This window comes from Oryx dammah, unplaced genomic scaffold (genome assembly GCF_014754425.2).
Source record: "Oryx dammah isolate SB20612 unplaced genomic scaffold, SCBI_Odam_1.1 HiC_scaffold_2, whole genome shotgun sequence".
Taxonomy (NCBI): domain Eukaryota; kingdom Metazoa; phylum Chordata; class Mammalia; order Artiodactyla; family Bovidae; genus Oryx; species Oryx dammah.
In genome coordinates this window covers 103,244,238-103,271,096 of record NW_024070186.1, presented here as the reverse complement: position 1 = coordinate 103,271,096, position 26,859 = coordinate 103,244,238, and the positions used below count along the sequence as shown (strand labels likewise).

Sequence of the window (26,859 nt, the reverse complement as noted above, 5' to 3'; positions counted from 1 at the left end):
AACAATAAACATCTCTTACAGGAGACTATTCATTTAAGATTGGGAGAGTTCTTTTATCTAACGGATAAACAATAACACAGAGATCAAAAGTTGAAGAAACAAAGTAATATGCTCCAAATGAAGGAATAAGATAAAACCCCAGAAAAGGATACAGGTAGATGATTTACCTGATAAAAGGTTCAAAATAATGGTCATGAATCTGCTCACCAAGCTCAGGAGAACGATGCATGAACAAAGTGAAAATTTCAACAAAAATAAAATATAAAAAAGTACCAAGCAGAAATCACAGAGATAAATATCTGAACAAAAATTCCAATATAGGCATTCAACAGTAGACTAGATGAAGTAGAAGAAAGGCTCAGTGAACTTCAAGACAAGACAGTGGAATTCATCCCATAAAAGTAGGGGAGGGCGGGGTGGGTGGGAAATGAGTAAAGACAGCTTAAAGGACTTATGGAATAACATCAAGTGGACCAGCATTTGCATTACAAGGGTCTTAGAAGGAGAAGAGAGAAAGAGGCAGAAAAGTAAATTTTTAGGATACAAAATCGTTATACAAAAATAAGTTGTGTTTCTGTATACTAATATAAACTATCAGAAATTAAGAAAACAATCCCATTTATAATTGCATCAAAAAAAAATAAAATACTTAGGAATAAATTTAACCAAGGAGGGAAGGTGAAAAACTTGCACACTGAAAGCTATATGTGTGTGGTGACCCAGGGATGAAAGAGAACCAAGGAGGGTCTTGGAATGCAGGAATGGAAAAACCAGACCCTTATGGTCCTTCCTTCCCCCATGTTGTAACTATTATTGGAAACAGTATAACTTCTCTTCCCTCCTACCCCATGCTGCTGCTGCTAAGTCGCTCCAGTCGTGTCCGACTCTGTGCGACCCCAGAGATGGCAGCCCACCTGGCTCCCCCATCCCTGGGATTCTCCAGGCAAGAATACTGGAGTGGGCTGCCATTTCCTTCTCCAATACATGAAAGTGAAAAGTGAAAGTGAAGTCGCTCAGTCGTGTCCGACCCTTTGCGACCCCATGAATCACAGCACGCCAGGCCACAGCCACGCTGTCCATCACCAACTCTGGGAGTTCACTCAAACTCATGTCCATCAAGTTGGTGTTTCAAGGGCCCCAATATAAGTGAAAGTGAAAGTCACTCAGTCGTGTACGACTCTTTGCGACCCCATGGACTGTTCTGTCCATGGAAATCTCCAGGTCAGAATACTGGAGTGGGTAGCCTTTCCCTTCTCCAGGGGATCTTCCTGACCCAGGAATCAAACTAAGGTCTCCTGCATTGCAGGATTCTTTACCAACTGAGCTATCAAGGAAGCCCCCCAAAGGGAGGCTAGCCCTCCCATAGGGAGGAAGTATTTGCCTTACTCTTAACCCTACCCAGCATACGTGCCTCATCCAATCAGCAAATGAGCCACAAGACCCCAATCCCACTCCTTGTACCCTGGGTATAAAAGTGGACTAAGGACCCCTGTTCAACGTCAGTTTTCCCTTGAGCTGACCGGCTGTTCTAACAGCGTCTCCCACTCTAATAAACTTTATTTCCCTCTCATTTTGTCTTATATCTGGAAATTCTTTTCCAACCTGCGCCCAGAACATGACAATACAGCACTGATGAAAGAAACTGAAGAAGACACAAATCCGTGGAAAGCTATTTTGTGCTTGTGGTTTGGAAGAATTAATGTTAAAATGTACATACTACCCTAAACAATCTACAAAGTCAATGCAGTCACTATCATTTTTCACAAAAATAGAATGGAACCACAAAAGGCCCTGAGTAGTCAAAGTAACGTTGAGGAAGAAGAACAAAGCTGAAGGCATCTTGCTTTCTGATTTCAAACATATTACAAAGGTATAGTCACTGAAACAGTATATATTGGAATAAAAACAGACATGCAGATCAACTGAACAGAATAAACAGCCCAGATATATATACATGGCCAATTAATGCAAAGGAGCCAGAATATATAATGGGAAAAAAGACAGCTAGTTCTTCAATAAGGGGTATTGGGAAAACTGGGCAACCACAAGCAAAAAAGGAAATTGACCACTATCTTATACCATACATAAACGTGAACTCAAAATGGGGATCAAAACTTGAATCTAAGACCTGAAATCATAAAACTCCTAGCAGACAGCACAGAAAGTAAGTACTGTAACATTGGTCTTGATGAATTTTTTTTGACACCGAAAGCAAAGGCAGTAGAAGTGAAAATAAATCAGTGAGGCTTTCTCTGCCTCAGGCTGCTTACTCTCCCCTTTATCTTTCCCAGGTGTTACCGCCCATAAATCTCTCATACTTCTGACTCCACCCTGTCATCTGGTTCCTGGAAAGTCCACCTGAGACCAAATTTTTTTTTCTTATCCCTTGAAATGAAGAGACTTTATCCATATTTAGATTACTAAGGATTAAATAACACCTACACACAGGTCCCTGAATATAGGAGGTAGACAAATGTAAAGTAGACCAGGTTGATAGAGGGTGGTGGTGGGGAGGAAAACTGTCTTTACCTCCTGTAAATAATAAGGTTCCTAATCCTATGTCCTGCTTTATAGCATACATTTCTAGACACTGGAGAGAGAAAAACAGGATGAATTTCCAAATGCTAAAGGGACATATGAGGGGAGATAAATTCTCAGTGGGGGACTGGCCTTAAAACTCTTGTGGATGAAGTGACACTTGGTTCCCTTTTCCAATGCAGTATGATTTTCCAAGAGGAATTTTTCCTAGGAAAGAAAAACCCTATTTATATCCCTTTCAAAATGACATTTTATAATGGCACCTATGATGTACTATCACAAAACACCCTGCCCCATGGTCCTGATGGTTATTTTGATGTTAAAGGAGAACAGACTGAATTGACTCAACATCTACCTTGAATATTTCAAAACCAGGTACTGATATCAAGGAATATGGAGGGCTCTCTAATGTCTCTTTAAAGTGACAGGGTCTAGCCTGTTATCTTGTAATAAAAAGTACTCAATAGGTGTTACCTGAGTTGACGGCAGAAAATCATTGCATAATTGAACAGATATACTCTAAGCATTGTGCAGATACTTGGAAGAAATTAAAAAATACACTTCCATGCTAATACAAGGGGAAGACACAGATTATTGCTATAAAGAAACAAAGATAAAAGCACAATAGAATGAGACTGTATTCCTTGGGACAATGAAGAAAGTATAGCTTTAGTGCATTGTTGTATAATGAACCTGTTTACAGAAGAAAACTGTAATAACCCATAGGAAAATAAAAAGAAAAAAGCAGACCTAATTAACAAGCAGCATTTTGCTTCCCCATGTTTTCTTATCCTTGCTCAAAAGCAGCACAGAATAGCACACGGTTCGCGTCTCCCAGGTGTTTACTTCCTCCGCCACACATACCGTGAGTGCAGTCCTCAGTGGTTTCCATTAGAATGCCTAGCATGGTCTAAAGAAGTGGCAGACTAATCGCCTTAGGAAAGACTACTTATTCAGCAAAGAAGAACTGTACAAATAGCTCATTTCATCTTAATTAGCCCAAGATGGTGCTTCTGAAGCATTCTGCTGTCTTAACAATACCATCCTTCCTACTGCAAGGAACGAACACTTTGAGGTCTCTGACACCAACTCAGCCTCGGGGGCCACTATCAGGACTGGCAGATCTCGCTTGAGTGCTAAGTTGCTGTAAAGTGGGCACCTAGGGTGAGTTTGCCTTTTCACTGGAACAAGCTATATTGTGTGGCAGAGAGAGCTAGAGAGTAACCATTGGCATCTGTATTTAACTGAAACACACGCATCTGCTCTGTGCCAGGAAGGTGCTGGGCCCAGAGGAATAAGCAAGACATGTGCTATCGTGAGATATCTGGTTTTCTCTGTTTGAAGAAAAGGTAAGACAAGCTGGAAAATGAAAACACAAGTGAAGGAGTAGATTGCTACTCTGGCGATGCATTAGTTACTGGTAACAACTTTGCCCACTTCTTTTCAATTATTTGCTTAGACATGAAAACAGTCAGAAAGCTGCAGGGGGCCTCTCAGCATTTGCTGTATTTCCACCTGGCACCAACATCAGAGAGAGTCCTCGGTGGCCTGGAGTGTGTGAGACCAGAAAACAAGAGTGGAAACGTCCCCTGCTCCAATTTAACTAGTGTCTCATGCAACCTGCTGGCTGCGTCGCCACCCCAGTCTCCGCCAGTCACTTCATTTACACATTGTTCTCACTCAACCTCTCACAAAAGTGCTGCATCTCTCCAAAAGTGCTGCAGACATTACGTGAGAAAAAACAAGGATGGTATAAATAGCTCTTCGCTTCTAATTGCAACTTGTCCCTCACATTGTGCTTCCTGAGAGCTCTAAAGAGGGACCAACCCAAATCAGTAATAGCAGAGGAGCTCTGAAAGGGCAAGTTGGTGTCTCCTGCTGAGGGAGAGGAACGATGGAGAGAGAACTAGAGGAGTCCTAGCGGGTGGTTTCAGGCTTGAAGGAGCACATCCGCCTGAGGTAGGGTGCAGCCAGGCAAGCAGGGAGCGGCTTCTCAGAGTACCTGATGGGTCAGCTCCTTGATGCACCGCTCAAGCCTGTGGGCTCCCCTCTGGGCCTCCAAGTTACGACGGACTTCGCTCTCCAGTTCAGCCTCCAGTTCACGAACCTGCAAGCAAACCATGGTCTCAGACGACAGGTGGACAGCCAGCAAGCCAGGAGGGCAGTGCAGTGGCCAACTGACACCATCACTTGGAACAGAGTGACACCATCAAGGGAAGATGTGTTTACTCTGGTTCCCGTAGTGGTGGAACAGAACAAGCTGTCTGGGAAAACTGCCTGGCCAAGTGAGCTGGTCGCACTAGGTGAGCTCATGAAAGGACTGTGTAGACTCTGAAGGATGTGAAAGGCTAATCCATGCAGAGAAGATAAGTATGCCCTCTTGGATTACAACAGTACATACACATGTGTGTATTAGAAGGTACATAAGTATATATAGAGGATAAGCTATATATAGCTCTCTTTAAGGATTCAGCCAATATACTGCCTCATCATTCTCCATGTTCAGCTCTGCTTCTCTAAAGAAACCAGACCCCGAGTCTATGTCACACATATGTCACCCACAGCCCTGCTAGGTGGGAGAGCTGTAGTACAGATGAGCAGCTGGCCTGTAGCCTTATAGAATTACACGATCAAGGTTAACATAGCATTCATTCAATGAATATGATGCCTCCTATGCACCAGGGATACAGCAGGGAACAAAACACAAAAATCTCTCCCCTCTATAAGCATCCATTCTAATGCATGAAACACAAAGCAAAGTAAAATATAGATTATGTTAGATGGTGATAAGTGGAATGGAGAGAAATAAAGCAGGACACGGAGTAGGGGTTTGATAGGGAAGGGTGTCTTTCACACAATTTTGCAGTCAAACCAACTAAACAAGGTCCATTCAGAAGGCCTAACTTTCATCTCTGTGTTTTCCTCCTATGCGTAGTGGCTTTTATTCAGTCATTCAGTCATGTCCGACTCTTTGCAACCCCATGGACTGCAGCACGCCAGGCCTCCCTGTCCATCACCAACTCCCAAAATTTACTCAAACTCATGTACATTGAGTTGGTGATGCCATCTAACTAGCGCATTCTCTGTCATCCCCTTCTCCTCCCACCTTCAATCTTTCCCAGCATCAGGATCTTTTCAGATGAGTCAGTTATTCACATCAGGTGGCCAAAGTATTGGAGTTTCAGCTTCAGCATCAGTCCTTCCAATGAATATTTAAGACTGATTTCCTTTAGGATGAACTGGCTGGACCTCCTTGCAGTCCAAGGGACTAGTGGCTTTTATTAGTCTTCATTTTATCCTGCCACCAATTCTTTTTGAAAATATAGGCAGATGTGTACATGTCTTCATATTTTCCCTCTTTCTTGCACAGAAGGTTATATACTCTCCACATTGCCTCTGCCTTTATTATCATTATACTACTAGGCATGAACTCCAGGACATTACAATGCTCTTCCTCACTCCTTTTTAATCAGTATGATTATACTGTCAATGTGTATTGGTATTCCATTATATAGATATATCATAAATGTGCAATAGCAATACTTTCTCAGAAGCCCTTCTGAGGCATGAAAATCCCAGGCAAATATTCTTTCCATCCTTATAGCATCTGTCACACGACCTGTAAATTGTCACTGAAATTGATTCAATAATTTAAAAAATCCTATTTTCAAGATAGGTCTTTCTAGTTTCCTATCTTGAAGCTCCCTGAAGGCAGGTACTACATCAATTCTGTCAGTCCTCACTATATCTGCACTAAAGTCTTTTTGGTCCTTGATTTACTTGTTTCCCCCTGCTTTCTCTGGCTGTTAGGATATGGGCATTCTCCATAGAGCAGACAGTGGGAGCAAAGGCAGGGAATCAAGACTGTGAGAGGATGTTTGGAAACAGTGGGTCCCCTGGCTACGGGGAGCCTAGTGCCGGGGTGAGTGAAGCTGGGGGAGATACATTCTACTAAACAGGAAGGCAGGTTTCACCCACTCCAAGAAGAGTCCTGTTTAGTGGCCCAAAGTCAAGAAGAATGAATGAATATACTGAGATCTGACACTCTCAGATGACTGCAAGTGCTACAAACCAAAGTGAAGAGGGAGGTAGGACTATCTGATGTGATATCCTAAGACATAAGGCTTTGAACTGGGAGTTGTCAAGACCCCACGATTACACAGGCAAACTCCTACCCTGGATTCTAGTTTCTGGATTTGCTTTCTGTTCCCCATTATGGCCGTCTGCTCAGCATCATTCAGCCTCTCTTGTAAGTCTTTAATTGTCTGCTCCATGTTCTTTCTCATCCTTTCCAAGTGGGCATTAGTATCCTGCTCCTTCTTCAGTGCTTCTGACATGTCTGCTACCTAGAAAAGAAGGAAAGGGACTGAGATAATCTGGCAGCCAACAGAGCTGAACATTTTTGTCCCTAGTCTTCAGTTCCTGATGTGACTAAAGGCCATGCCTCACCTCTGTACTTCATCTCTTCCCACCACGCTCTCCCTAACCTCTGTGGTCCTCGAGTTTGGTGACCATAAGTCAATCAAGATAGCAGCAGCTACTGGAGATCAGGGTGATGGGTGGTGGAAACAGACCAGAGATGAAACACCATGTGGACATTATTATACAATATCTGTATTCAAAGAAAGATGACCAGCTGAGGGCAGAGTTTTTAACTGAGTAAAGCAGCAGGACATGTCCTATGGCAGCATGCACCAGGAAAAGTGTGGTGTGCCTAGGAGAATCTTTTTCACATTTCACTTCTGTAATTCTATGACTTGCAACTGCAAACAAGTTTAGGCTCTAGGAATTTGGCAGAAACTGATGTTCTCAGTGCCAATAATCTGGCACAAAGATGGTTAATTCTTGCAAAGCCCGCTTTTGGCTTTGATCGTGTATACAAGGGCTTGATGTCTTGCTGCCATTATTAAGAACCGTTTCATGAATCTCTCAATGCCTTTAATGTAAGAACACTGCCCTCTCAGCCAAAGTTTCTCTGTCTATCAGGTTACCAACCATCTGCATAATTCAAGTGTGAGACATCTGTGCAGATGGTGAGGGCAAAGAATAAATAATGGAGGTAACTCTAGGTTTTGCTATGTGGGGCTGGAGCTCAGAGCTGAACTACTGGAGAATTAAGGCAGGGGAAGAGGTAGTGAGTTCATTTTTCAGCATTGTCAAGAAGATCTTTTAAAGGTGAAGTTATGCAGATAGAAGCTTCCTAACGTGTGACTGCATAAATTTACCAAGCAGGAGCAAAAAGCTCTTTTTTCCCCACTTCTATGTAGATTTTCATAAATGTTTGAAATGAGCATATTATTTTTTCCTTGGCCAAACACTTTCAAGCTTTCTCACACCTCTTTTCCATCAGAAAGCAGGGTGTCTGCGTTGATACAAAATGGCTGAATGCTAGGCATGCTTTCCCCATTCTTCTGGATTCTACAGTGACCTAGAGCTAGGATTTGGTGCAAGAGTTTTAACTACCCAAGTGCTTGATGATTCAGACAGATACAGACATAAGTTTTCCCCTTCTTTTGAATTTTAAAATGACTAATGTAAAACCTAACTGAATATCTTATCTCTTCGGTTCCCATATACTAGTTAGCAAGAGGATCAGCTTTCATTCTCAGGGCAAGCTCTGGGCTGCTGCGTTTGTGCATCCGACGTACTGTGCAGAAGCACCTGATGGGGAAGCAGTGAGTGGAGGGTGAAATCAAGTCCAAGCTCTGCTCAGTAGATGCTGGGACCTGTAAGGCTGGGGCCTTGACGCACAGACTTTTCTCCCACCTCCCTCCTTCCATGGCCTTTTTTTTTTTTTTTTTGAGTACTGTCATCTATTTGTCATGCCTTTTGAGAGAAATCTGCATCTATCCACAGTACGTGTCCAGAGGGTATCCCTTTTCAGTGCCCACAAAGGTACAGTCAAGGCTGGCAGTCAACTCTGAGCTTGGTCTCATTCAGGAAAAGTACATCTATCAACAACTTTAAACTTGCAGATAAGGAAGGTACACCAATCCTGAAGGCCTTCCTAACCAACCTGATTCTGTTACTGAAGCAGCAGTATGGGCTGTAAAAAAATAAGTAAAATAAGCATTCTTGCCAGATCATCGTCATGAAGCCATTACAGGCCCCAGGAAAAATAGCTATGGGTAAGGAAACATAAGAAGAATTGTTTCTAGACACTAGATATATTGATTCACAAGTGGAAAGTGGTTTGACTATCTTGAAAAGTCTCTTGCTTTCAGAAGATTTTGCTTATGGTGATTCAGCTGCTTCTTTTCATTGTGTGGTTTGGGTGGAAGGGAGGAGCTGATTGGCCTAATTTCCAAAATGGGGGCAGAGAGGCAGAGGGGTCAGTTAACCTCCCCTCTGGCTGTATGGAGAATCAATGGAATCCTTTCTGGCTGCAGCTTTGCCCCTGCCCCTTGGCTACTCCTCCTGTCAGCTCTGGAAGACAGGAGTGAGCATGCAGTTATGGACCCACCTCGGTGGCTGCCTTCTTGGCCTTTTCTTCTGCATTTTGACACCCCTGCATCGCCTCCTCAGTTTCCTTCTGCATCCTGGCTACATCCACCTCCAGTTTCTTCTTCTGGCCAAGGAGACTCGTATTCTAAGGAAAAGCAGCATCCTCATTAGGCAAGTGGAGATCAGTGGTGAAACACAAGCTGGTCTGTTCAGGACATGCAATGGGAGGGGCTCTGGCCAGGAGGTCATTTTCCTTTAGTCAGCCATACTCAGTGAAGCAGTTCTTCCAGGGCCAGGAGACCACATTAGACTGAATGCATGGGATTTCATCTATGAGTGGTCCACTATTGGAGAGATGGCAGCCTGAATCCGAAAGGAGCAGTGGATCCAGACAACCTACGAGTCCCAAACACGTGTTTGGTTTTCACCTTGTTGAGGAGTATGTTTTTCTGCCTTTTGCTCTTTGATGTGGAAAGCAGCAAGTGTCCCAGAGTAGAAGTCAAGGTCAAAAGCAGACATCTGAAAAGCAGGGGTCTGGGAAATAAAAATGAGCTTCCTGCATGCTGCTCCAGGGGGAAAAATATCTTCCTCATCATGGACCTCCATTTCTATCAATTCTGCACTGATAGAGGCGGTGGGAAACGCAATTCTGATGAGCCTCACCCCCCAGCCCTTAGAAAGCTCCATCACACGGGAGGGTTACGTGTGTTCTTTGGCTGGTGCTGCCCTAATTCTTTCCTTCCTGGGTTGTGACATTAGAGACTGAAACTCCTTTTTGGTCTGTGTTTGTAGCACAGCTTTTCTGAGGGTGTGAAAGCTTAGCAGAGAGAATGTATTTAAAAGGCATCGCCTTCCTATTTTTAATTTCTCTTCTGTTTGTTCACTTTTCCTCTGGCTAGTGCCTCTCTCAGTGGCAAGATTAAACCTTGGAAACAGGAAGAGAGATATTCCAGCCTCACAGGTTCTGTCCTGCTTCCTCAATGGCAGGAAGCATCTTTGTCAAGGTTGCTATCCTCAGTCCTCATCAAGAGACAGGCTCTATGTGCCCAGGGACTCCTACTGCCAGGGGTGTAGCCTGGGGGTGAGGGCATTTCCTGGAGTTTGTCGGGATGCTCACTGCACAAAACTCCATAGAAACTCTTTGTAAAGAAAGGTACAAGTGTAAATCTTGATTCATTTACACACAGAATCGCTTAAAATCCACTAGGGAGTTGATGGCTAAAGTATTTTCAAGCTAAATGATTGGTTCTCTTTGGGAAGCAGAGGGTGAGGGAGTACTGTGAAGGGCAAGCTAGATGGTCACAGCTCAGGTTTGCAAAAGGACACATGTAATCAGACAGGGATAACTTTGGCCTCATATGTCTGGTCTAGGTTAGAGGTCTATAAAATGCTCACTATACATCAATCAGAAGATAGCTGGTGTTCCCGGAACTGCAAGGGGTCCTACTTGCCCAAGGTAGGACCTCACAACGGAGAGGAGTCCTTGTGAGCCACAGATCACCTAGATCAGAACTGCAGCAAGGGTAGTTTCTGGACTGGCAGCATCACCTGAAAACTCGCTTGATTCCTCCTATGGCAGAGATTCTGCAGTGGGTCTGGGGTGAGGCCTGAGAATGTACATTTTTGTGTTATTTGCTCTTATACACATAAAGTTTCAGAAACTCTGCTCTGGAGATCGAGTCTCTGTGGCCTAATTTTCTTTTTGTTTTTTTCAGATCTATCTCCTCCTCTCTATGTCTGCTTTTGCTCTGGTTGATGTCCTCATCTCTCTCGAGGCTAGCGCTTTATCATCATATGGAGACCCACTGGTGTATCATCAGTTATAACCATGCATGGCAAGTGACTTGTTACCAATAGCTATTAAGTACTACAGATTTACTTTTTACAAATTCAATATTCTACTTTATAACACTTCTGCTCATTTTATTTATTTAAGCTTTCCTGAGAGAGAAAGAAAATACTGAAGTGAGTTAGCCTGTCGGGAATTATGCAGAGCCTATAGCCTGTTTTATACACGTGGTATCCTAATAGGATCGTGTCATGCACATGGACACAAAGTCAGACTGTAGGCACAAACTAAATGCAATGCCTTCCAGCTGGTGCATCTTTGGCTTATACTTCCTTTTATCCAGTGTTTCTCAGTTACAGTTGGCATTCCGGGAGGGGTAATTCTTTGTGATAGCGAATTACCTGTATTTTGCAGGAGCATTAGTATCTGTGGAACTTGCCTACTAAATGTCAGTGGCACTTCCCAGTCACTATGGCAACCACAATGATCCTACTTCTAAATGCCCCGAGCATGGCACATCTGCCCCTAGCTGCATGAATCCATCCTTCACAACAATCATCAGAGTAAACTTCTGAATATGCAAATCTAATAACTTTGCTCCCAGTTACTCACAATTCTTCAGCAGACTTCAAACTTCATCAGTTTCAAAATCAAGTCCCTGGTGACCTGGGTCTGTCTGCCTCTCCCTTAGCATCAATTCTGCTGATTTCTCCCACCCCGCCCCCACCGTATGCTGTAGTTAATATATCAAGTTTTCTTAACATCCTAAATCCCCTCCTCTCCTCAGGCCTCTGCCCTTGACTCTTCTCTCTACTTGGCTGACTTCTTACGTGTCCTTCACAGCTCAGATCAAGCAGACTGTGCATCTCCCTGAAGTGTAGGACCGTCAGGGAAGGCATTCTATAGGGCTATCCTTGCTTTATCACTGTACTCCTGGCAGCATACTACAGCTTGTTTACTTAGATCTTCATGCTTTTAGGATGATGGAGATATTCCGCATCTATCTATACTATGTGCTACTGGGCTTCCCCAGTGGCTCAGTGGTTAAGAATCCACCTGACAATACAGAAGACCTGGATTTGATCCCTGGGTCAGGAAGATCCCCTGGAGAAGAGAATGGCTACCCACTCCAGTATTCTTACTGGGAAAATCCCATGGACAGAGAGGAGCCTGGTGGGCTACAGTCCATGGGGTCACAAGAGAGTCAGACGTGACTGAGGGACTAAACAACAACACCATGTACACCTGTCTAGGTTATGGCAGATGCACTAAAAATGTTTATTGAATGACCCATTTACTATATGCATTTGTCTAACCATTATGGTTTCTCCTGATTCCACAAGAATAGTAAAAATTCTAAAAATTCTTGTTTTGTGTCACTTACATAACCTTCCATGAGAAGCCAGACTCCTGACAATTCATTATAACTGTCAGGAGCCACTCAGAATTGTTTGAAATCTCTTGGCTCTTAGGCAGCTTTTTTTTTTTTTTTTTCTGAATCCTGGGATTCTCAGGGAACACATGGCATAGAGGGAACAGGATAAACGGGTACATGACTCTGGGACATTAGTGAATGTTCCCCCCAGCCCCCGCTCTCTCTCCCCAGCATCCTAGCTGTGAATGTCCTGACAGTTCATTCTTCTGATAGGGCTTGATGTTATGGGTCAAATTGTGTCCCTCCCCACAAGAAACATAGGTTGAAGTCCTAACCACCAGTTCTCAGAATGTGACCTTGGCAACAGGTTCCTTACAGAGGCAATCAAGTTAAAATGAGGTCAGTCATGTCCAACTCTTTGTAACCCATGGACTGTAGCCTACTAGGACCCTCTTCATGGGACTTTCCAGGCAAGAATACTGGAGTGGGTTGCTACATCCTCCTCCAGGAGATCCTCCCGACCCAGGATGGGTCCTAATCTGATGTCCTCATAAAAATTTGGAAATTTGGACAATGACAGATACAGAGAGAAAATGATGTTACAACAGAGAAAATGCCACGCGAAGGCAGAGAATTGGAGTGACACATCTACAAGCTAAGGAACGCCAAAGATTGCCAGTAAACCACCAGAAGCTGGGAAAAGGCAAGGAAGGATTCCCCTACAAGAGTCCCGGCGAGTGCTACCCTGCCAATGCCTTGATTTCAGACTTCTAGCCTTTAGAACTGTGAGAGGTTACATTTCTGTGGTTTTAAGCTCCTCAGTTTGTGGACTGTGTTGCTGCAGCCCTAGGGAGCCCATGCATTTGGGGATGAATGAAGGATGCGGCCACCACACTGCTGCCAAAGGCTCTCCCTGTCTCACCGGACACCCCCAAGGCTCCATGTGGCAAGTGCGTATGGTTCAAGACCAAGGCTGACTATGGGGAAACTGCTGCCTCCAACCAGCTGATGTGGCTAATGGGGAGTTTATGGGTCCCACCTGGGCATGGAAAAGATTGATTTTTTCTGTAGCTTCCAGGAGCTCCTCTTCTGCCAGCCTGCGACTGCGCTCAGTCTGCTCCTGCAAGGACCTTAGCTCCTCGACTTCAGCCTGGAGAAGAGCATTGCGCCGCTCGGACACCGCCACCTGCTCCTTCAGCTCGCTGTTCAGGCATCTGCTGTCATCCACCTGCACCTGAAGGTCCTAGGAGAGAAAACTCGGGCCTGGGCATGGGTCCCTGGGAGTTCAATGGGACCTGAGTTTGTGTGTGCACACTCAACAAAGTTAAACATAACATAAACCAGTTAAACGTAAGCACATATTAATGTAAGCCAATTGAATGTAAGGTCTCCTGAAGGACTAGATTTGGTGTCCTCACTTTTATTATTGAACACAACCTGTTACTTGGTTTGCTCCCATAAGCAGAGGCGTCCCTGCTTCATCACCATGTGACAATTGAAAATACCTTGATCTGGGTTTGGAGCTGGCCCAGGGACTTGGTGGCCTCTGATGCCTGCCGGCTGGCACAGCTAAGCTGGAGCTCCATCTCAGTGAGGTCCCCTTCCATGCTCCTCTTCAGCCGGGTGGCCTCAATTCTGCAACGAGCTTCAGAATCCAGACTTGACTGAAGGGAGTCAATAGCACACTGCTGCTTCCTCCTAATTTTAGAATAACATTCAGGGGGAAATTATGCACCCAGGTTGAGAAAGGGTACCTTCTGTGTACACACAGCAGTTTAGGAATCAGGGAAAAACTTAAAATTCAATACAGATTCTGTGTAATTAACAAAATAAGTCTAAAGGGTCTTCATTTGGGAACCATGGAGGTTGAAGAGTTGATTAGATCAGTGAGCATTTGTACATCGTATCAGATCAACTGTTTTCCACGTCAACTCCCCAGAAAAATCAAGAAAATCACTAGTGGGCTTCGCTGGTGGCTCAGTGGTAAAGAAGTTGCCTGCCAATGCAGGAGACACGCGTTTGATCCCTGGTTTGGTAGGGTCCCACATGCTGCAGAGCAACTAAGCCTGTGCACCACAATTGAGCCTGTGCTCGATAGCCCACTTGCCGCTTCTACTGAAGCCCATGTGTCCTGGAGCCCATGCTCCACAACAAGAGAAGCCACCACAATGTGAAGCCTGCACACCACAAGTAGAGGGTAGCCCCCACTCACTGCAACTAGACAAAAGCCTGCACAGCAATGAAGACCCAGCATAGCCAAAAATAAAAATAAATAAAATTTAAAAGAGAAAAGCACTAGAATACTTTTGAGATCCTTGTGGGACAGACTTTGCCTTGTCTAATACCTCCTCAAGGACAGTCTAAGGCAAATATCTAGATTCCCTATAGTGGCTAAGAGTGCAGGGAGGATGCGCTTTCAGATGGGCATAATATTTAAACACTTTGAATGGTGAAACATGTTTGAAGACAGCAAGAAACAGTCATCCGGGTTGAAACAAGTCCTGCACCAGCAATCCTGCTCTAATGGCCTGTGACACCTAATTCTCCTAGAATAGCATGGTTATCTTTCTCCAGGAGTTTGGGAGTACAACCAAGGATAGGCTGAGAAAACTAACTGATGTGTGATATTGAATTACTTCAACATGCCTTTATAACATCCATGCTGAAACCATTTTTGCAAAGTACCAGAAGCTTACACAATAGATATGAGTTCAGGAAGACACACACACAAAATATGGGGAACCCAGAGAAATCATTTCCCAACCCTCTTGCAGGAAGTCTGGGACCGTGTGACTGAATTCTGACCAATGGATATGGGCAAAAGTGTTTCCAAGCATCACACATACAACTTTTTACTCATGATCCTGTGCTCTCTTCCCCATCAATGGCAAACCTGATGGCCACACATGAACCATCTGGCATCAAAAGATGGAAGGAACCTGAGTTCTTGAATGACTTGGAAGAATAGTGGCCCACTCTCCATCCTACCCCACACTGGACTCTGACACAAAGCAAAAATACACTTTTAAGCCATTGAGACTGGGTGGTTGTGAGTTAGGACAATGTAACTGTTATAACTAACACAGGCCCTGTTAAGCTCACCCTATGAAGCAGGGCCTAATACTGGACAGATAAGACAAGACATACTCATAGAGTCTATCAGCCCAAATAGCAGACACATACTCATTTTGAGTCAGAATTAGGTTCCACACTGAGTTATTGCTGAGCCTGTGTTCTGAGCTCCGAGGCCAATCAGGAAGACACACAGCCTGCAGAGGAGTAAGAGTGTGGTCAGAGTTTTCAACTAGGTGACAGGTGGAGGTGCCACTTTTCATGACCACACTTCACCCCACTGATGGAGGGGGCATTCAGAAGTAATTATGCAAATGTATGAGAAAAACTTTCTGGCCCCAGAGCCCAGAATTAGCACATCTCCTGTGCCTCCACATGCTGTGGTCAGCCTCTCCTGCCTGCCCTTAGGTCCTGGGCTTTTGTTTGGCTGCCAGAAGAGGATCCCACAGGGATGCCAGCATATAAAATCACTAGAGACTATTATGACTGAATTGTGTCTCTCTCTCCACCCCAACCAAACTCATATCTTGAAGCCATAAACTCCAGTACCTCAGAATGCGAGTGTATTTGAAGACAGGGCCTTTAAAGAGTTGATTAAGTTAAATGAGACCCTTAGGTGGTCCTAATCCAATCTGACTGATGTCTTTAGAAGAATAGAAAATGTGGACACAGAAACTTTAGGGATGAGTGTGCACAGAGAAAAGAAAATGTGAGGATCCAGCAAACCAAGGAGAGAGGTCTCGGGGAACATCTTGATCTTGAACCTCCAACCTCCAGAAATGTGAGAAAATAAATTTCTGCTATTTAAGCCACCCAGTCTGTTTTGTTATGGCAGCCCTAGCCCACAAGTACTACAGGGACACACACTCAACATCACTGAAAGCTTTGAGACACTGCTCTGTCTTACATAAGGAAACTCATTTTTGCTGAACTGACTCTACTTATACAGGAACACTAAAGCATCACTAGGCTGGTGTCAAAATCCTCTGTACAGAGATATAATCTACTTAAGCTGACAAAATGGATGTTTCAACTGTACTTTTTCCACAGTTGTTTATGCAATTTCATGAGTACCTACAGACAAGTAGAAAGTGCTACGGTTCAAGAGGCTTCCATATAATACAGGCTTGGAGAATTGCCACTAAACAATCAGCACATTCCACGCAGAGTCAAGAAATCTTCCAAATGAAAACTCCTCAAGCACATTTATTTTTAAAGAAAAATGAAGCAGTCAAGACCAAGGCAATATGGTAAAAGTTCCTTTTCTATTTTTCCCAAAATGTGAAATATAATTTGAGGAAAGAAAACAAATGCAAACAGAATCAGAATAAAAGCTTAAATTTTGAAAAAGCTAAGGATTTTAAACTGTCAATTCAATCAGTAATATTTTTCTCTTGCAACGTTGCTCATCTATATCACAGAAATGAAAGATTTTCCTTAATTTTAATACATATGATTCAGTTTTAAAATGATTAACAAGATATTTCGCTAAGTGCCATGCCTGAGTTTAAGATCCTACATCTTGAAGTTGTGCTAAAATATTTTACTTAGACATGAGAAGAAATTTAAACATATTCTTCTGGAAGAGACTCAGACAATAGAAGAAATTAAGTTGGATAGTGCATGTAGATGAAGACCCTGTGGCAAAGTTCAGTATTACTAAGTTCAGAGGAGAGAACCATATGGAAGGAAAAGATGACGGATCATTACTAGGAACCTGAGGTCACAGGCCAGGGGTGAGCTCTGGGCCAAATTTGGCCATGTCATTTGATCTCTTATTATGGCTGCTTTCAAGCCATGGTTACAGACTTGAGTAGCTGCAACTGAGACTCTATGGTCCACAAAGCCAAAAATATTTACCATCTGATGCCATAAATAAGAAGCTTGCCTAACCCTTCCATAGATGATCAAAGCAAAGCAAACAAATGCATTTTGATAGCGTAGGGAATTTTGGTGCCTCACTCCCCAAAACTCCTTCCCCAGCACCTCTCTAGGTGTGTCTGGAGAGAGCAGAATGCATGCTGGGACACCCCAGTTTTGGTCCACTGAGAAACCCCCACATATTTCAGCATTTTCATGAATACTGAGTTGGGAGGGTGATGTACTTAGCCAGTGGCCCTGGAAAATTCAGGACACACACCTAACTTATTTTCAATCCCGGCTGGGGCCTTGCAGCAGAGCCTGACTTAGATGGCAGTCACAGCCACCAGCTGGCCTTCAAGCTGGCCGTGGACATCACTCTTGCTTTCCTGGTAGAGGAGGGCGAGGATCAAAGCCCCTCCTTTCATCAGTGACTGCATTATCACCTCTCTAACTCTAGCTCTGCTAATTACAACATTTGTAAGGAAACAAAAAAGCTGTACTGATTCATAAAAGTTTGGGAAGCCCTATCTAGAATAGCAGGCATAGCATGTTGCCATCATGAAGTGCTCAATACTATGGAACAAGTGAAACATACAACGCACATACGAGCCACTCATTCTTTCACCCCAACAGGCTTCCAGCCCAGCTCATGCAGGATCAGCCCTCACCTAATGGAAGAACAGTTGGCTGGGAGGCAGAGAGTCAGTGAAGTGAATGAACGACCAGAGTTTGCAGCCCTACCAAGGTTTTTACCTTTGCCTCTGAGTCTCTCTCCTGTAATCCTGGTCCCTTCAGCATCCTGAGTCCTGTGTCCTATGCCTCCCTCAGTTTCTATGGAGTTATCCAAGGATTATGTGAAATAGGACCTTGAGCCTCATCTTTTCCTCAGGCAATATTTCCCTTGAGTTCTAGATTTTACCTGGCTTATCTCTGATTGCTCAAAATCCCATGTTTTACTAGTATTTCCCGCTGGTGTTCTCTTCCTTAAGATCCCTTCCTCTCCTAGCCCTGAAGTCAGATTAGACCCTCTGATTAAACTAAGGGTTTCTGATCCACCTCCACTGGCATGGGGGCACTCAGACAGAAAGGGTCTACAATATACTTGTGATATTTTGTTAAGATATACACATCTTTCCTTTATGGATGTACCTATTACAGTTATTATGAATCATTAACTAAAACTCATGAAGAGCTCACTCCTCCCTCCAGCCCGCCCTTCTTTTTTCAGCCCCTTGACAGCTTCTGCCTCAGCTTCAATTCTTTCTTCTCCCAGCCCTAGCTGTTTGGATCTCCAGCTTCCTTTGCACTTGAATTATTATAATTGGTGAACAGCTCTCTCTACGACATTCAGAGGTACCTGACAAGACGCAGACTCTCTGAGGACTCATTTTTTCTTAGCTGGGTTTATTAATAGGTACAGGTTTGACGTTACCTGAAACAAGTTTTTTTTTTTTTTTTTAATGGTATGAGGAGACATTCGTTTTTGTTCCTCGTGGAAGGAAGTAGGGCAAATATCAAGGTCCAGTGTTTTTGCCCTTTATCAAAAAAAAGTCTTTTAGGCACAGCCTCTTAAGTAGACCAGATTTCATCCCCACCATCAGTCCTATAGAGGAAAGTGCCGGTGAGTGAGAGCAAAGATAACTCAAAGCATACAGAGGACCAAATTTGGCTTGACACCCTCATTAAAAAGATGACCCCCATGGGAGTTTTGTCTGAAGATGGGCTATGGGGAACAGGCCAGTTTAACTGAACATGGTAACCTTTTCTCTTAATGGTTTAACAAACATGTTGAAAGCAAATTGTCAGTTGAACCTCAGACTCAAAAATGCTTTTCCTTGCTGACATATGGCACTGACTTAAGGGAACAGATCAGATGGATAATACAATCATAGCTAATTCCATGTGTTTATAATGGTGCCTTTGATCTATAGAGTGTGAAGTGCTTTGCCAACATCGGCTTACTGATCTTCCTTGCCACCTTCTGTGACACGGATGGGGCTGCTTTCATCCCCTCACTTCACTGAGAAGCTAAGAAGTGAGATGTTTAAAATCATCAGCTTGTTATGATGAAGCTAAGAAAAGATCCTGCAACCCAGGATTCCTATTTAATGCAGTTTCCTGACTATTAAGACTCAGCTGCTTCAACAGGGATTCAATAAACAGCTTAGCTCTTAGCTTCAGCCCCTCTCCAAACAAATGGCTACAGGTACAGTCATGGGGGAGGTGGAAACTTCTCTCTGATCTGACATTAATTTTAATGTCCAGCATCACTTTTTTTTTTTTGGTTCTTTTCCTTCACTGTTCGGCATTATCAGTCAGTGTCTTGAATACTCAAGAAAGAAGCTTGTTGTAGGGAGACCCAGGCAGTATACACAGTTCTTGTCCACATATTTTGGCTTTTTTTTGGTGTATTATCTTGAGTTTTGTACGCAAGCAGGAGGTGCTTGAATAAGAAAATCATAAACATTAATAGTAATCATGTTAGAGTTATTCCTTTATACTAACAGTGCTGTGCTGACTAGGAAGAGTCTAGTGTTGGGTCAGACCAGCTATCTCTGTGCTAATATTCCAACAAAGGTTATAAAAGTAGCCAAACACGACGAATCCTTGTTCAGTTAAGGATCCTGAAATATGAAATTGTTGCTTATCAAAATAATTGTACATACCTAAAATTTTCTATTTCTTCATCTTTCTCTGAAAGCTTCCTTTCAAGTTCTGCTTTAGTTTCCGAGAGTTCAAGCTGCAAACGAAGAACCTTGCTTTCATTGCGCTCCAGAGCTCCCTGAAATACACAAATAAAAAGCATTAAATGAAGCCCACTTTTGGACAAAAGTATTTTTTTCTCTAAACATATATCACTAATGGAGCTCTCTTTAGAATTGCTAGGAATAGTCAAAGTTCAAATCAGGTCCCTGAAGACTGGAACAGGATGAGAGACAAGTGATTACCTTTCTTTGTCATGTTACTTACAGCTCTGACATCCGGAGGGCTTTCCGCTGTAGTTCAAGAACTAGAATCTCAAGCATTTTTTTTTTTAAATAGAAATTTTCAATCTTGTCTGTGACTACATTTCAATTTTTAAATTTATTATTCTAGACTTTTTTTTTAGTGGTTCCATCTTTAGGATGAATCAATAAAAGTATGAAAGCTAAAACAAGGAAGGTGATAACTCCTACTTGGAAACTTCAATTTTGAGCATCACAGAGGGATAGAGAAAAAGTTGAAGGCATTTGGGGAGCAAAAAACAGGAGAGTGCTCAAATAAAGGAACCGGGGGTATTCGTGACACAAAATGCTTGGTGTGAGCCATTATTATCATAACTATTACTGTTACTTCAAATGGATTGCTCTGACAGGCAGGGAGGGCTCCTGCTCCTTTGAATGTTAAATACAGGCAAGGCAATTACTTCCAGAAAGGTTATAAAGGTGTTTCAAGTTGAAAAGGGTAGGTCTGATTAAATTTGAAAGTCTGTTCCATAGATAAAATCTCATATAGAAGAAGAAACAAACAGAACCTTGGAGGTGACAGAGGAGGATGTTTATAAAGGGGACAAGAGGTGACAATAATCTATTGGTCAGTTAACCACTGGCAGACAGTCCTGAGGGCAGAAGTCCCTTTTGTAGCCTCTTCTGAGGAGTGCTTAGCACATAATATCAAAAGTGGAAAGTAAAACCAAGTAGCAGTTTCAAAATAAAAATAAGAAAGATGTTGGGAATTTAATATGGCTTAAAGTCTTGCTGCTGTTCTCACACTACTAACTTCAATATAGAAGAAAATTTTAAAAATGCTTGGACAGCAATTTCCTCTGTGGGAATGGTGCCTTTCCTTCCAAGGGAAACTGTCACCTCTAACCCTTTTGCATGCACTGAGAAAGCGAATCTTTGAAGGTGACCTGCAATAGTTTGAGCTTTGTGACTTCAAAAAGAATCTGATAATGTTTTTCATTAAGGTTCACCCAGAAAAATAAATAACCCAGTGTTACAAATACATGTCCAAGTTGAAAAAGTATTCATGGATGCAGGTGAAGACAACACTTGAGAAAATGTGAATAGAATATAACGCCATCTAGTGTTACTAACAGAGAAGGCAGTGGCAGCCCACGCCGGTCCTCTTGCCTGGAGAACCCCACGGACGGAGGAGCCTGGTGGGCGGCAGCCCATGGGCTCGCTAAGAGTCGGGCACGACTGAGCCACTTCCCTTTCACGTTTCACTTTCATGCTCTGGGGAAGGACATGGCAACCCACTCCAGTGTTCTTGCCTGGAGAATCCCAGGGACCGGAGAGCCTGGTGGGCTGCCGTCTATGGGGTCACAGAGTCTTTCGCGACTGAAGTGACTTAGCAGCAGCAGCAGTGCTACTAAATGGTATGAACGCTGTGGCCTTAACCATCTCCCTTCATTGTGCCAGTCAATTTAATTAAAAAGACTTCTACATGTTATGTAGGACTAAAATTAACCTTGCCCAATCATAGCTCTCATTGGATTCTCATGTTGCTTGAAATTTCTACTGCAAAAGTTACTTTTGGAGGTTAAGGTAGTGGCTTTAGAAAGTTCCTAGCCAAGGTGGCTGGAGAACCAAAGGAAACAAGTAAATGAAACAAAGTTCAACCGCTTTAGGGGACACCACACTGCCAACTGAAAGGATTCTACATACAATGTAGATCTCAGACAACAATTTGCGTAAAAAGGCAAGTGCTCTGTCAAGAGCCATCCAGTTGACACATCTGCCTGGCAGATTTCTTACAGAAATGTGATGGTGAGATAAACTGACACTGCTTGACATAGAGCAACCCTTTGGGGTTTCATTTTTTCATTACAGCACCTTTCAAAAGGCCTGTGCCTGAAACTGACTGCTATGCCTTTTTAAAACTGATTGTCTCTGTTGGAAGGTAACTGGATGAGATGTGCATTTTGAATGCTAACTAGTGCTTGGTCAAAGGGTGGGTCAAGAAAATGCAATTCAACTGTGAGAACAGAAGCTTTGTAGGCCTTGTTAACTACTTAATGACCATGACAGGATAACTTCCTTCTAAGTTCAGCCTCTTTGGCAAAAAGGTTTTCTCGGAGGTCCTTTCAATTACTAGCTAGCACATGCCTAGGGATAAAGCCAGATATTCTTCCTGAACATTTAATCCATAACACTGAAAACACTCCTATCAAACAACCTTCACAAAGATGAGTTTTCAGCAACAAATGAGAACAAAGCAAATGAGAACATTGCTTTGAGTTCATTTTTAAAACTACTCAAAGTTTTTTTGGGGGAAAAAAAAAGGTTTTGACTGATTTCATTTAAAAAGAGAGTCAGGTATGAGGATATTTAGATATGAAACATCTAACAATATTTACTGAACTTCTCTTATACACCAGACAGTGTTCTAGTCCAGTGCCTCTCAAATGTTAGGGTAAATATGAACCACTCAGGAATCTTGTTTAAATGCAGATTCTGATTCAACAGAGCTGGGGAGAGGGCTGAGAGTCTAAATTTCTAACAAGCTCCCCAGTGATGCCCACGCAACTGGTCCCCAGGCCACATTTAGAGCAGCAAGGGCCTAGGTACTGGGGAAAAGTCAGGGAACAAGATACACGGGTTCCTGTTTTCCTTACAGTCAAGAGTCTTCATCACAATTGTTTATCCTGTTCTCTGAGCCTCAATTTCCTCATTTGCACAATGAGAACAACAGTCTGCTAGGGTGATTACATAAAATAGTGCACACAAAGCACTTGGCATAGTTCCAAGCATGCAGTTAAGCCTGAAGTGTCACTGTGGTGGTGGTGGTATTAGAATGCAGATCTTCTGCACTGTCACAATGATAAGTCTTCTTTGCTCCCCAGAGGTAATACCTCAGCCTCTTCCAATGCCATCTGAACTTCAGTCTTTTCTTGTTCAATCTGTTTCTTGACCTTTTCCATTTTACTTAAGTTCTTCTTTCCTTCTCTCACCTGATTTGTCAGATTAGAAATCTCCTCTGGGGAGGAAAGAAAGACAAAATTAGTGAAAGGAACCAGTCTCAGACCCATGCTATCAGGCACAACAGACTCTTCTGGAAGGCCAGCTGGGACCCTGGTCATGCCATTCTTGGTAACTTGATGACAAGGCCACTGCTGGCACTATGGGATCTTTGTTTGAATTTGAAAAAAATGAATACCTTTTCAATATATTCTTTTAGAATCTGCCAGAAAGTTGTCTACAACCACAGGTGAGAATGGTGCTTCTTAGAATATCTGCATCAAACAATCTGTGCAACTGTACATGCCAATCCACTTGTCAGAGTCACACCAGATATTGCCTGGTGGGGCTCTAGGATATAGACCTGGAATCATTATTTCAGTGGAAGAGCTTAGCTATCAACACCAATAATGGCGGCTGTTGTGAGAGCAGTTGCAACACCAGGCTAGGAACTTACAGCGTGTCATTGTCTGCCAGGAGCCAGCACATGAACCCTCTCATGAACACAAGCCTTTGACAGAGCAAGACATCCAGAAGTGATAAAACCTCCACCACCAGACACTGTTACTGTCAGTTCTGCCTTTTCATTAAGGAAGCCTCTGGAACCTAAGAGGAGCAGAGCAGGGCCAAGTGCTCTGGGAAAATTACCCACAGTCCAGAGGCAGTGGAAGGCGTTCAAGAGCCTGACTGCTTCTCTGGCTCTGAGGATACCTAGCTTAAGACAGGATGGGACAAGAAGTTTTAAGTTACAAAAACAAACCCAATAGATGATAATTCTCATGTGAATAACAGATTCTTATCTGATATAGCCTGTCCAGAAGACAGGCTCCCAAGAGAAAACTCAAGGCAATGATTCTCTACTCTGACCACACCTTAGAATTACTTGCAGAGCTTCTGAAAAACACTTCTGCCCAAGCTCCACCCTAGACCAAGTGAGGTCTCCATTTGTATTTCTGGGAACTTACTAGAAATACAAATTCTCAGACCCCCTCCTAGACTTACTGGATCAGAAACTCTGAGGGAGGGGCCCAGCCAATGGGGTTTTAACAAGCCCTCTGGGTGCTTCTGACACCATCAAAGTTTTCTGACTGTTCCAGCACCCCTCACAGGCCCAGTCAGTGAACTGATCACGGACTGTATAGATCAACAGAGAAAGCAGGTTTTATTTATGTCTCCAATAGTAATGAACTTATTCCCAGGGCACCTCAGGAATGTAACACATGTCACTGTTGGTGCTGCTATAAATTGGCAGCCCTCTTTGAAGGGCTGCTGGGAAGTATTTTAAAATTTAAAAATTCATTCCTTTAACCCAGCAATTTCATTTCTAGGACTTTATCCTACTGAAATATTTGTACATGTCCACAAATATATGTACAAGGATGTACAATATAGGATTATTTATAATTGTGGAAAACTATCTAAAATGACTAAGGTCTATTGAAATGTGTTAATTATCCTGATCATAAACACTCTGTTGCTAATAACAATCACGTGGTAGGCCTCCAGGTACAGGCCCAGTGGCAAAGCCCATAGTTAAGTATGTATGTGCCAGAATCAAGCTGGCTGGGCTCAAATCTCATATCAGCTACTTAGCAAATGTGAATGTGGCCAAGCTCTTAACCTTAAATGACTTAATCTAATCTGCATTTTACAGACAGAGAAACTAACTCATAAGATTGTTCTGAGACTTAATGAATACTTGTATAAAGAACAGTGCCTGGCACACAGGATGGGCTTTTGAAGTATTTGTTAAATGATAAAATATATTAATAAATTTTTAAAAGGTACAGAATAATCTGCAATTTAAGTAAAAAAAAAAAAACTTGCCTGCATATGTGCATGGAAAATCTTGGTAAGGCTAGAGATATAAAGAAATTCTTAATAGGCTTACTTTACTGCGGGGAATTGGGGCTGAAGGTAGGAATGTAGTCTTATTTTTAGAACTCATTTAATGAAAATAGTATCTGTCGTTAAAAAAATAATCCAAAGGAAGTATTACAAATGGCAAAGTTAAGACCCGAGCAGGGCTGTGAAAATGCTGAGCCGCCTATGCTGGAGGCGGCAGCCAAATCTTCGGCGAGTGCACTTCCGGTGCCCGGGTGGCTTCTCAGCACAATGTACCTTTCAGGTGCTTATTCTCCCTCCGCAGGGCCTCCTGGCTCATGGTGCTCTCCTCGTAGCTGTGCCTGAGCTCCAGGAGCTGGATGCTGAGGGCGCGGGCCTCCTTCTTTGAGGCATCCAGCATCGTCTGGGACTCCTCGTGCTTCCGCCTCCAGTCGTCCAGGCGCTTGTCAAAATGCTGCTGCTTCTGGTTGAGCAAGGCAGCCGCAGACCGCGCCTGCCCGAGATCAGACAGGGTGTCCCCGAGCTCAAGCTGCAGTCGGAGCCTGGCCCTCTCCAGGGAGGCGTTTCTGGCGTTGGCCACCCCCATGGCTTCAGCAGCCTCCTGCAACCGAAGTGCCAGCTTCTTCCTGAGAAGAGGAGACCCAAAGGGCAAGTGAAGCCACAACTCTCATCCAGTGTGTCCTTATTAAACACAACGCTGCGGTACAAATAGGGGAGCCCCCAAGGGTGGTTTCATAGTATGAAGGGAAGTAACTTGTGTCTGAAAAAGACCTCCTTGTGCTGTAGAACCCAGATGTCTGCTGACCACCGCCCTCTGGCTCCTGTGTCCACAGGTCCTTTATGTTCCCCCACCGTTTGGCAACCTGGACTTGAGACTCAGAATCTCTGAATCCCTGTAAGTATCTGCTTCCCCTGAACCTTAAATAAGCAATACAGACATTATCCAGAACATGAAACGGGAATAAGAGGAAGATGGTACTGAACGCTCAGCAGTAAGCAACTGTTAAAAGTTTCGGGCACGTCTAGTCTCTAAAGAGTTCCCTGGCTACCTTGCTTGCAGAGAGCCTTCTTCAGCTCGCTCCTGCTCACTGTCTCCCCCTCCCCCTCTCATCATGTGACTTTTAAACATGCCCAGATTCTCTCTTCTCTGAATTTCTTCTCCAACTGGGCTCCTCTTCCCCACTGTGAATACCCACATCATCCCAGCGGTATGCTCACTTACCAGATCCCGCTGCTATTAGGGGTACTTTAGCCTCTGTCTATGCTCCCTTCAGCATACTCTGAGATGGAGCAGCTTATTAAAATGCTTCCCTTCCACCACACTTACAATGCAGTGCTCTTATGCTCCCTAATGGTTGCAATGTGTTCTCTTGTTCACGTCTCCTGCAGGGACACTGGTAGTTCCATTCTTACTCATTCGTCACACCTCTTACATGAAAGGTACTGTATGTACCAAAGCTTTTTCCAATCTACTGCTATTAAACAGAAAATGGTCCTCAGGAAGTAATATGTGCCACATAACTAACCCAACAGAGCAATGTGGTCATAAAGCCCCCTTTAGGTAGAATCCTGTAAAAACCAATCTGTGTTCCGTGTCCAGGAAGGACCTGGGCTCCAACAACTACTCCTTGCTCACTGGCTTTCTAGCCATAGTCACTTCATGTCTTTGCTTCATTCTTCTTAACTGTTAAGAAAAGACTCTGATGTACTGCATGGTGACTATTGTTGACAATATTGTATTATATACGTGAGAGTTGCTATGAGAATAGAGCTTTAATTTTCTCACCGTAACAACAACAAAATGGTAATTCTGTGGGGTAAAGGAGGTATTAACCAACCATACTGTGGTAAAGATTTCACAATATGTGCATATTTCAAATTACTATATTGTACACCTTAACTGTACACCCTACACAATGACATATGTTAATCATATTTCTATAAAGCTGGATAAAAAATAGGAGATTCTGATGTTCTATCCTGCCTAA

General features: G+C 43.3%; 1 protein-coding gene across 1 annotated transcript in view; it reads right to left on the bottom strand.

Annotated features, from left to right (window-relative positions):
- MYH15 (myosin heavy chain 15) overlaps nt 1-26,859 on the bottom strand; it is a 146,786-nt gene that overhangs the window by 5,249 nt on the left and 114,678 nt on the right. The window contains exons 29-36 of the mRNA XM_040265689.1: nt 25,148-25,497; nt 22,921-23,045; nt 19,748-19,863; nt 13,652-13,844; nt 13,186-13,389; nt 9,002-9,127; nt 6,714-6,884; nt 4,541-4,645 (exon numbers count right to left, since the gene is read on the bottom strand). Of these exons, the coding sequence (XP_040121623.1) occupies nt 4,541-4,645; nt 6,714-6,884; nt 9,002-9,127; nt 13,186-13,389; nt 13,652-13,844; nt 19,748-19,863; nt 22,921-23,045; nt 25,148-25,497 (1,390 nt within the window). The remainder of the gene's footprint in view (nt 1-4,540; nt 4,646-6,713; nt 6,885-9,001; nt 9,128-13,185; nt 13,390-13,651; nt 13,845-19,747; nt 19,864-22,920; nt 23,046-25,147; nt 25,498-26,859) is intronic.